This window comes from Cajanus cajan, chromosome 1 (genome assembly GCF_000230855.2).
Source record: "Cajanus cajan strain Asha chromosome 1, NIPB_CcT2T_4, whole genome shotgun sequence".
NCBI classification, from domain to species: domain Eukaryota; kingdom Viridiplantae; phylum Streptophyta; class Magnoliopsida; order Fabales; family Fabaceae; genus Cajanus; species Cajanus cajan.
Genome location: NC_138517.1, coordinates 17,581,199 through 17,592,569, shown reverse-complemented (window position 1 = coordinate 17,592,569; position 11,371 = coordinate 17,581,199). Strand labels below are relative to the sequence as shown.

General features: G+C 42.6%; 1 protein-coding gene across 12 annotated transcripts; it reads right to left on the bottom strand.

Annotated features, from left to right (window-relative positions):
- Nucleotides 1–6,175: 6,175 nt before the first annotated feature.
- On the bottom strand, nt 6,176–10,110 carry LOC145949293 (ASI1-immunoprecipitated protein 2-like). Of its 12 annotated transcripts, none has more exons than XR_014434308.1 (8): nt 8,996–9,804; nt 8,733–8,797; nt 8,362–8,595; nt 8,038–8,268; nt 7,843–7,941; nt 7,576–7,664; nt 7,136–7,244; nt 6,176–7,012 (listed from the first exon to the last, which is right to left on the bottom strand). XR_014434308.1 is itself a non-coding variant. In XM_083075987.1 (8 exons), the coding sequence occupies exons 4-8, from the start codon at nt 8,045–8,047 to the stop codon at nt 6,203–6,205; spliced, it is 501 nt and encodes a 166-aa protein (XP_082932113.1). In that variant the 5' UTR covers nt 8,048–8,268; nt 8,421–8,595; nt 8,733–8,797; nt 8,996–10,110; the 3' UTR covers nt 6,176–6,202. The 12 variants fall into 12 exon arrangements, 4 of the variants coding, with proteins under 4 accessions (XP_082932113.1, XP_082932112.1, XP_082932114.1 ...); XR_014434309.1 differs by having other exon boundaries at nt 7,136–7,189; XM_083075987.1 differs by lacking the exon at nt 7,136–7,244 and having other exon boundaries at nt 6,176–6,309; nt 6,817–7,012; nt 8,421–8,595; nt 8,996–10,110.
- Nucleotides 10,111–11,371: the final 1,261 nt, after the last annotated feature.

Below are 11,371 nucleotides of genomic sequence, written 5' to 3'. Positions count from 1 at the left end.
GCTTACATGGAAGCAGTTGGCCGACGCATTTCTCAAGCGCTACAAGTATAACATCGACCTAACACCCGATAGGTCCGATCTTCAAGCCTTGAGTAAGAAAAATGATGAATCCTTTAAGGCGTACGCCCAACGATGGAGGGAGTTGGCGGCACAAATAGAGCCCCCGCTGTCGGATAAGGAGACGGTGTCCCTGTTTATAAACTCGTTGACCGGTCCCTAATATGACAAGATGATAGGGAACACGACAACACTCTTCTCGGACATCATCACCATTGGAGAAAGAGTGGAACAAGGGCTGAAAAGTGGAAAGCTAGCTAAGCCTTCCCAATCATTTGAAGCTAAGAAGACCTTTGGGAAGAAGAAGGAGGGAGGAGTCAACGCCATAACTATTTTTTCATCTTCCTCCGCTTCGAAGTCGGGAAAGTCGCAGTACAACCCTGTGAAGAAGTTTGATAAACTTCCGACCACATATAGCGACCTCCTGCCGAAGCTAGTACAAGCTCATCTTCTAGCTTACATTCCACCAAGGAAAATTGATCCACCTTACCCCGATTGGTACAATCCGCAAGACAAATGTCTATACCATTCGGGGGCACCGGGGCATTCAACGGAGAACTGTAGAACTCTCAAATATAAGGTCCAAGACCTTATCGATGCTGGGTGGGTCACTTTTGATTCGACAGCGCCCGACGTGAGCAAGAACCCTCTGCTGAAGCAGGAGTAGAGAGAAGAGCAAGCCACGATAGGGCCCCTCCACATTTTTCTTTTCTTTTTGGGACTCATGATCCGTACCCGAGATCATGAGACCCTTTTCATGTGAATAAGGGTTTTTTGTACAGTTTTTCATACATATCAATAAAGAGGCATTTTTCACATATCATTCTCTCATTTGTTCTTTTCTCTCTTTCTCTCATTAACATTAATAATTCTAAACCAAAAACAGAACCAATAAAACAATTATGTCTGTGATTATTCGCTCCGACCGGGATCCGAAAGTCGAGGATGAATGGGTTGAGTTGGACAGTGACGAGGAGACCATCTCTCCGGATCTGCAAAGACTGCTAGAACAAGAAGCTCGCCTACTCCAACCGTATCAAGAAAAATTGGAGACCGTGAATTTGGGACAAGGCCAAGAGATAAAAGAGGTCAACATTGGGACCCATATCAGTGATGAAATAAGGACGCAATTGATCCAATTGCTAAGGGAATATAAGGACGTATTTGCATGGTCGTATCATGATATGCCCGGTTTGGACTCTAACATCGTCGAGCACAAGTTACCGTTGAAAGAAGGGTTTCGACCCGTCAAACAAAAGCTCCGACGAATCAAGCCCGAGTGGTCTTCAAAGATCAAGGAGGAGGTAGAAAAGCAATTAGATGCGGGATTCTTGGTTGTATCTCAGTATCCCGAATGGCTGGCTAACATCGTGCCAGTCATTAAAAAGAATGGAAAGGTTAGAGTTTGTGTTGACTACAGGGATCTGAATCGTGCCAGTCCAAAGGACGATTTTCCCTTACCTCACATCGATACACTGGTGGATCATACAGCCACGAACACACTCTATTCCTTTATGGATGGGTACTCTGGGTACAACCAAATCAAGATGAATGAGCAAGACCGCGAGAAAACTTCCTTCATTACATCCTGGGGTACTTTCTACTACAGGGTGATGCCTTTTGGACTCAAAAATGCGGGTGCCACCTACCAACGAGCGATGGTGATGTTATTCCACGACATGATCCACAAAGAAATCGAAGTATACGTGGACGACATGATCGCAAAGTCGAAGGACGAAATGGACCATACCCAATATTTGAGAAAATTATTCAGCCGGCTTCGCAATTATCAGCTTAAGCTAAATCCGGCTAAGTGTACTTTCGGAGTTCGGTCGGGTAAGCTTCTCGGGTTCATCGTCAGCAAGAAAGGCATAGAGGTGGACCCCGATAAAGTGAAGGCAATAATGGAAATGCCTCCTCCTAAGACCGAGAAAGAGATAAGAGGATTCCTCGGCAGGGTGAACTATGTCGCAAGGTTCATCGCACAGTTGACTGACACGTGCAAACCAATATTCAGGCTGTTGCGCAAGAATCATTCCGAATCTTGGAATGAGGATTGTCAACAAGCTTTCGACAAGATCAAACAGTGCTTGGCCAATCCACCAGTATTGGTGCCACCTGTCGAGGGAAGACCATTAATCCTCTACTTAACCGTGCTTGATGAGTCCATGGGAGTTGTGCTAGGACAACAAGATGAAACAGGAAAGAAAGAACGAGCCATCTACTACCTGAGCAAGAAATTTCTCGACTATGAGACCCGCTACACGCCATTAGAAAAGACGTGCTGTGCGTTAGCATGGGCAACACAGCGGCTCAGGCAGTATATGATTAGGCATACTACTTGGCTGGTTTCCAAAATGGATCCAATTAAGTACGTGTTCGAAAAACCAATAATCACTGGGAAGATTGCCCGATGGCAAGTACAGTTATCAGAATTTGACATCATACATGTCACACAAAAGGCCATCAAGGGCAGTACCCTAGCGGATTACCTAGCACACGGGCCAACCAACGACTACCAATCCCTTCAGGATGATTTCCCCGATGAGGATATAATGAATCTACAACATGAAAAACCAAAAGATGATGCATGGACCATGTATTTTGATGGAGCCTCCAACATGCTTGGACGAGGGATTGGCGCAGTGCTAATCTCTCCACAAGGAAAATACATTCCCATAACGGCAAGACTCAACTTCGATTGTACAAACAACATGGCTGAATACGAGGCTTGCGCGTTGGGAATCCAAGCAGCCATCAACAATGGTATCTTAAAACTCAAAGTGTTTGGTGATTCGGCCCTAGTCATCTACCAACTACGAGGTGATTGGGAAGTCCGAAATCCTAAACTGATACCATATGTTGAGCACATCAAAGATTTGACACATTCCTTCCAAAGTGTCGTCTTTGAATACATTCCAAGGGAGGAGAATCAGTTTGCCGACGCTCTTGCTACACTCTCGTCGATGTTCGCCTTGGATAAGGAGCATGAAATGCCCATCATCAATATCCGGCGGCACGATAAGCAAGCGTTCTGCCTTCTGATAGATGAAGCTGTCGATAATTGTCCATGGTTCCATGATATCAAGCAATATTTGACAAAAGGGGAATATCCTGATGCGGCCAACGACAATGACAAGAAGCATATCCGAAGAAGGGCCATGGGATTTCTGCTAGTCGGTGAAACCCTCTACAAGAAAAATTATGACTCGGTCTTGTTGAGATGTATAGACCAAGTCGAAGCTCAAAATATGATCAAAGAAGTACATGAGGGGGTTTTCGGTACCCATATCCCCGGGCCTGCAATGGCTAAAAAGATCCTCAGGGCGGGATACTACTGGTCGACCATGGAAAGGGATTGTTACCAGTACGTGCGAAAATGCCATAAATGTCAAGCATACGCCGACAACATTCATGTCCCACCAACTTCACTCAATGTATTGGCTTCACCTTGGCCATTTGCAATGTGGGGCATGGATGTTATTGGACCCATCGAGCCGAAAGCATCCAATGGACATAGATTCATCCTTGTGGCCATTGACTACTTCACCAAATGGGTAGAAGCGGCATCGTATGCTCATGTGACCCGAAAGGTGGTAACATCCTTCATCAGGAAGAACATTATATGCAGATACGGTATTCCCGATAAAATCATCACTAATAATGGATCTAATTTGAATAACAAAATGGTGGAAGAACTGTGCCAGGAATTCAAGATTCAACACCACAACTCTTCCCCATATCGGCCAAAGATGAATGGGGCAGTCGAGGCAGCCAATAAAAACATTAAGAAAATAGTGCAAAAGATGGTTGTCTCATTTAAAGACTGGCATGAGATGTTACCCTTTGCTCTTCATGGTTATAGGACTTCAGTACGCACATCTACAGGAGCTACTCCATTGTCCCTCGTCTATGGGATGGAGGCAGTTCTACCTGTCGAAGTCGAGATACCTTCTCTAAGGGTAATCATGGAAGCAAAACTTTCCGAGGCAGAATGGGTTCAAAGCCGATACGACCAGTTGAATCTTATCGAAGAGAAACGGCTGAACGCCATATGCCATGGTCAAGCCTATCAGAGGAAGATCAAAAAGGCTTTTGACAAGAAAGTCCACCCTCGAGTCTACCATGAGGGAGAGCTGGTAATGAAGAAGTTGCTACCAGCTCAAAAGGACAAAATCGAAAAGTGGGCCCCGAATTACGAAGGACCATACGTGGTGAAGCGAGCCTTCTCAGGAGGAGCATTGATCCTCACGGACATGGATGGAGAAGAACTTCGATACCCAGTCAACGCTGACGTGGTAAAGAAGTACTATGCTTGAAGACGTTGCTTGCATAGGCCCGCTAGGATGAAAACCCGAAAACGGCGTCCTAGGCAAAAGTTAGGGCAAAATAAAAAGCCCGCCAGTACAAGGGTACTAGGCAAAACAAAGGCGAATTTATCCCCGCTAGGATACGTCCTAGGCAAAAATTAGGGGCAAAAGAATAAGACACAAAAACAAAGCAAGCAACGATCACTCGAATCGAAAACCGAAAGGCGATTCAAGTGATTATCTTCTAGAAGCAAGCATCTTGCAGTATCTACACTCCTGACTCAGGCATCTCACCCGAAGCAATTAGGGGAACGTAAGAGCAACAATTACAGATATAATTGTTAAGCCCAATGTATATAGCCTACCCTGGCCAGCCATTCTTCAGAAATTCCTTTTGTATATCTTTCTGTAAAAACATTTGTGAATATCAATAAAATATCTATTCATTTCTCTTCTCTTGACCATGTGATTATGCCTCTAAATTGGTGTTTCTTAAAAATTGTACGAAATTCCTTTAATAATCGGTCAATAAAGAAAGTTGGAGGGGTTCCTATAAAATCCGTAATCTCCTGCGTAAGAGGCTCACAGAAATCCTCCCTCACATCGACGACAGAAATTCCTCCAAGAAGAGGAGGATAGGGAGAGCCATTCATTTTTCTAAAAACATTAACAAAATGATTAAACTTGCATTTTGTGCATCACACACACATTAGTTGCACATTCAAAGACCTTATCATAAGGCAGTCGCATAAAATAGAAAAAATAGAAAAAATTTCTTGTGTATGACAGCAGCCAACAGGAAAAGCCGAAAATCGACAAAAGGCAAAAATTCAGAAAATCCAAACAATCCAACAAAATAATTGAGCCTGGAGAGGCTTGCCGAAATAATACTCCCCAGAGACATCTCAGCTTGCACTCTTGGGCTGAATTCCCAGTGAAAGCTATCAGAGCAAGATCAGCAAGATTCCCCAATGGAAGCATGATCATCCAAACAAAATATCCGAGTCAAAGGACTTAGACTTCCTCAGTGGAAGGTAGCTTTCCAACTCGAGCGACGAGTGAAGCTAAGCCTGAAGAGGCTTTCTAAATAATACTCTGGGATACATAAGATCCTCAATCCCCATTCGCCTACTCAGAGGCACTCCTCCAAAAAAAGGAAAATCCAAAAAGATCAATACCCATTCCCCAAGCGGAATTTGGTATTCAACCAAAAAACCGAACGTCAAGATAATCTGCCTAACAGAAGAGGCCAATCAAAATCACAACAGAATCCCCCAGCGGATAACAGCCTACGCAGAGGCAACAAAACCAGAAAATCAAAAGAGTCACCCGAATAAGGATAACCGGGATACTCCACCAACGTCGAAAGGACGTCAGCCAACCATAAGGCACCGCTCACATCAGAAAGAGCATCTTTGTGTCTACATCCCCAAGGAATCAGAATTTCCCCAGTGGGCACCAACTACGCAATGGAAAGTTGGAACACAAGAACCTATGAGTAACTGCACATCCCCACTACTACAAGATACATATTTTACATCGGTTCTCTAAAGGCATTTACATCGGTTCTAAAACCGATGTAGAATAGAGCGATGTAGAAAATGTATACATTTTTACATCGGTTCTGAAAAACCGATGTAGATTTAAGCATAAATCTACATCGGTTCTCCAGAGAACCGATGTAGATTTATGCTTAAATCTACATCGGTTCTCTTGAGAACCGATGTAGATTGCATTTTTTAAAAAAAATAAAAAATATGACCCAGCAACAAGGTGCCAGCAGAAACCAGCAAGGTGCCAGAAATAACTAAGAAAAATAAGAATGCTAAAATAATTCATTTTACCAAATAGAAGTAGCAAGTAGAAATAACTGCAAATTCAAGAAATGGGAAAAATAATTCATCTTCTGCTCGGGCAACAATGTCCCTCCATTCACACAGCCCTTGCAAACCAGGAAAACAGGGTGTATAAATTACAATAGAAGTTAAGAATAACAAGCAATGAAATCCAAAATGAATGCAATATATATTATATAGTTAATAAAATTTTTTCCCCGATTACCCCTAAATTAAAGAGACACTTAATATAAGTTTTCAAAGTTTTTACTTTCCAAGAAAAAAAACAGGAAACTATTTATATTTTAAAAGACGTATACATTAAATAAATTTTTTACTCATTTATTGAACTCATAAATACATAAATTTGAAATTAATGCTAAAAACATAATAAATTGAGTCTTATCATAATAAAGATCAAACTAATTTGAAAACTTGGATCCTATAATTAAAACTGAAGGGAGTATAAAAAAAACTTTTATAATAATTATCTTTTAAGTTAGATCATAATGGTTATACAATAAAGTTTTATTGTCCATTCAAGAAAATTAAATTATAAATAGGAAGAGGAAAGGAGGAAAAGACAACTAGAACTTCAGCAAGTGATCACTTACTTATCAATATACCGGTCGAGTCAGCTTTTAAAGAACGTAAGAGTGCTTTGAGAAGGCAATATGCTGGCAAACCAATTCTAATGATTCTTCCCCCTTTGCTAGACTTGGCTTCTTGTATATCTTCATATTTTATTAGCCCTTCAGTAATCAGTGATTCTCCAAGTTGATGACATTCCTTGAACAAGCCATTCAACAGCTACACAAGTCATAAAATACATATTTATTTAGTCCTAAAGCCTGATGCAAAACATGAACACAAAAAAAGTGATATTTGAGTCCATGACATGCCTCGGTGATCATAAAATATTGAAGAGAATACCTCAACTGCTTTGAACTCGGCCATATTATTTTAACGAGAATGATACAATAAATTCTGAAAGAATATCATATAGCCAGATCGGAAAGCCGTTATTTTTCTCCATCCACCGCTGACAGAGAATAAAGGGGCCAAAAGAGACTCAAACTTAAAATAAACGATACACTACCCAGAAAATAGACAACAATCGAGGACAGCAGATGACTACCTGACAAGTTAAGTAATGAAATACAAGTATTATGCATTTATGCAACAGTAAATTTGGTGGAGTGGTTGTTAGAGAGAAATCTCATAAACAATCAACATATGAATATAACATAAACAAATATGATCATCTAGTATTTTGAAGTATTATCCCGTCTCAATCAATATTTAAGTGATAGAAAAGACATATCTTTGTTGGTCAAAAACAGCAAGTAAAGAATTTCCACGCTTGTCAATACCTTAAGAGAATTTGAAACTGGTGTGGTAGCTGAGATATTCACCTTCCGTCCTCTGAATACACCCCACAAGAAGAATATTCGATTCCAACCTGTAAGCATAACAAGTAACACGGAAAAAAATTAGAAAAATGAATGCTAAAAGCATGCTAATGTAGTTAGAATGTAAGAAGTACCACTGAAGAGTGATAGTAATAGAGAGACAAAAATAAACATAAAATGTTAATGTAGTTAAAACTAATTATATATACAACTAAAATAGTTTCTTACGCTGGGATCTCTCGGGAAGAACGTTAGATGGAAAAATTAAAAGCTCAATCCCATTCACATTTCCTTTAAGTTCCAAATCATTCTCGATCATCTGATCCACTAATTGTTTATAACATACATAGGTGGAAAAAGACATACATATGAGTAGACGGTATAAAACCAAGCTTGTTAGTACAAAAGAAATGCCCAACAAACCTATCATCATCACGTGTGTAAAAGAAGAGACCAATATTATCTTCAGTGACTCGACTTGCCATAAATTGGGATGGCCAAAGCCTCAAGCGAGGTAGTTCCTCCAGTATAATTATTTTAGGAAGCCTAGACGCCATTTTGACAACTATAGATGATGAACAATTTGATAAGTGAGCTTGAATCCCATCCCATGTCCCTACAATCCCCTCACTAAAGTGTATCTGAAACTTGCCCCTGCATGAATACAAATACACAAAAAATTCAAATTTGTACACCCTTAAAGAAAAACTAAATAGTTAAACTGAAGAGAAATAAAATGGGTCATACAGCCACGAAGAATTGGCCTCTGGAACGAAAAAATCCTGTGAAAGAAATGTTGTCTCAACCTGCACCGAGTCTCTCGAGCATGTCCCTTCATCAGAAGCAGGGTGGATGCGTAATTTATATATGCTCATGGCTGTAGCAGCTTTTGTGGTCTGTTCACCTTGCTGGTTCACACTATTCTTCTTTTCATTTGGACAGTTGGGGTCTTTATGAGTGTTGTGATTGCTTTCCCGTAATCTATGATCCGATTGTCCAGATTTTTTAATAGCATCAATATTGCAAAAAAATGGGTCCAGAAAATGAAGTTTCACCATTAGATATTTTTGGAATGAAAGAAGTAATAGAAGAAAAAAAAACCCAATTTAGATCGAAACCTTGGCAACGTCGAGACTTTGGCAATCCATAGCAGTAACTGCAACCTACTCATACAAGGCCCATTCTGCACAAAAATTAGTCAAAAGGAAAATTCAATAAATGTAGACCTACAACTAAAGCATAGTAGTAAAAAAGAAGTGAGGTACAGAACAAAACAGCGCAATTAGAAGCTCCAAACATCACCGCGTAAAATTAAAAACAAGAGAATCACACAATTGAAGAGTAATAAGAAAAATTAGGTCAGTGGCGTGAGGGAAGTAACCTTCGTTGCCGAGATTGGATCGTTGTTTGGGGTCGTTCAAGATGGAGAGGTCGTGCTTGAGAACTTTCTCAAAATGGTGAACCTTGAGCTTCCTGACAAGGCAGAGGTCGAGAATGGCGGAGACGGCGAGCAGCATGGAACGCATGGCAGCGTGGAGCGTGGGGAGTTCATGCTCGGTGACGTCTACATCGTCGAATTAGAATGCGTGAGAGTTTGAATTTAGGGTTTAGGAAATGAGGAGGGGAATGCGGGAGGGGGCATTGGAGAGGAGGAGGTTGTTGAGGAGGACGAGGAGGAAGGTGCGGGATTCGTGTAGGGTTAGGAAATCGCGGACGGTGATGCGGTGGTTCAAGGAAGTGGATGGAGTGGTGTTGGACGAGGAGAGTCTATCGAGAGCACGGTGGAGTCGATACGCACTTGAGCGCGAGACGTGGCGACGGTGAAGAAGGAGGAGGAAGCACTTGAGCTCTTCGTCGTTGCTCGCGGCGGCTGGGACGTTGCTGAGTGAAAGGGTATGCTTTAACCTAGCGTGTTTGCGGATGAGGGGCTCACTTCTACATCGGTCATAAGAAAAACCGATGTAGAATAACTTCCTGATTCCATTTTTACATCGGTCAATCTTAAAACCGATGTAGATATGCTCATATTTACATCGTTTCTCCTCTCAACCGATGTAAATATGTTTGTATTTTCTATTTATTTACAAGTTTGCCACCGCATTTATTATTTACATCGGTTCTACTAAAACCGATGTAAATATAGCGATGTAAAACAGTATTTTTCTAGTAGTGCCCCTAGACGGATCCCTGCGCTATCCAGCCCTCAGCGGCACCAAAATCAAAAACAACCGTCGAAGCAGCATCGTGGACTGTGGAGACAAAATCATCACAAATTCTTGGAGAGGGCAAACTCACGCTACCAAAGTGACCAGAAGGACGGAGGTATGCAACCCTGGGGAGGGCAAACCGCAGACCCTGGAGAGGGCAAACTCACGCTACCGAGGTTGTCAGAAACACCGAGGTATGCACGAGCCTGGAGAGGCGACGACTAATACTCAGCTACCCCGTCGTCAGAAACACGGAGGTATGCAGCTACCGAGGTTGTCAGAAACACCGAGGTATGCACGAGCCTGGAGAGGCGGTACTCAGCTACCCCATCGTCAGAAACACGGAGGTATGCAGCTACCGAGGTTGTCAGAAACACCGAGGTATGCACGAGCCTGGAGAGGCGACGACTAATACTCAGCTACCCCGTCGTCAGAAACACGGAGGTATGCAGCTACCGAGGTTGTCAGAAACACCGAGGTATGCACGAGCCTGGAGAGGCGGTACTCAGCTACCTCGTCGTCAGAAACACGGAGGTATGCAGCTGCCAACATCGTCAGAAACACGGAGGCATGCAGACCCTGGAGAGGGCAAACTCACGCTACCGAGGTTGTCAGAAACACCGAGGTATGCACGAGCCTGGAGAGGCGACGACTAATACTCAACCTGGAGAGGCCACTCAACAATTTTCCCACCGGAAGACACTACAAGTCGAAAGGATGGCTTACTCCCCGGGCAATTGGGTCAACTCCTTTACTTGTCAACCGGTACACCAAAAAGCCGTTCGACTAAGTAAAGGGGGGGCAGCTGTAGACCCCTAAAATTGTCCGGGTCGGAAATAAAGCTCAAAGACTCTCAAAGACCGAAGGAAAGTCAGCCGGAAGGACTCCTGGAAGACCCTAGGATGATTTTTTGTAGGTCTAGAAGTCTTAGAGTAGCTTAGAATAAGGGTGTGCGAGGATTGGAGCTCAATACACCCTCCTAGAGGTTCAGTACGGCCGTACTGAGCCATTTGAACTGCAATACGGCCGTAGTGAACTCAATACGGCCGTACTGAAGTTTTTGAACTTCAGTACGGCCGTACCAAATTCAATACGGCCGTACTGTAGTTAAAAATGGCTCAGTACGGGCCGTACCAAATTCAATACGGCCGTACTGTAGTTCAAAAACCCAGTACGGGCCGTATTGACCTCCCAGGCCGTATTGCGCCTCAATCCTATAAATAGGACGTCATTGGCACGTCCTCCGACACTTTTGACAGGCGTTTGGACCCTCTTGCTGAGGATTCTTGGGTTTTTGAGTTATTCTCTGCCCTAGGAACCTCTCTGAGAGCCAACCCGACTAAGTTCTTGAGTCATGAGCCTTGAAGCTTGAGACTCGAACAAGTCGAAGGGAAATCTCTTTGATTTCCATAGTTAATATTTGTTCTAGGGAAAGGAGCGAGCGAGCGTGTAGTGGGAAGGAGCGCCAAAAAGCCTCCTAACTCTTTTTGAATATATAAAAGCACGCTTCAAAGGTTTCTTTCCAAGTCCTTTCTTTTACCGCTTTCATT

Coding starts and splice junctions, on each gene's coding strand:
- LOC145949293 (XM_083075978.1), bottom strand. CDS start 8,785: ATGAGTAGGTTGCAGTTACTGCTATGGATTGCCAAAGTCTCGACGTTG. Junction 8,596..8,732: donor AAAGTCTCGACGTTGCCAAG/GTTTCGATCTAA, acceptor ATCGGATCATAG/ATTACGGGAAAGCAATCACA. Junction 7,665..8,037: donor TACACACGTGATGATGATAG/GTTTGTTGGGCA, acceptor TTATGCTTACAG/GTTGGAATCGAATATTCTTC.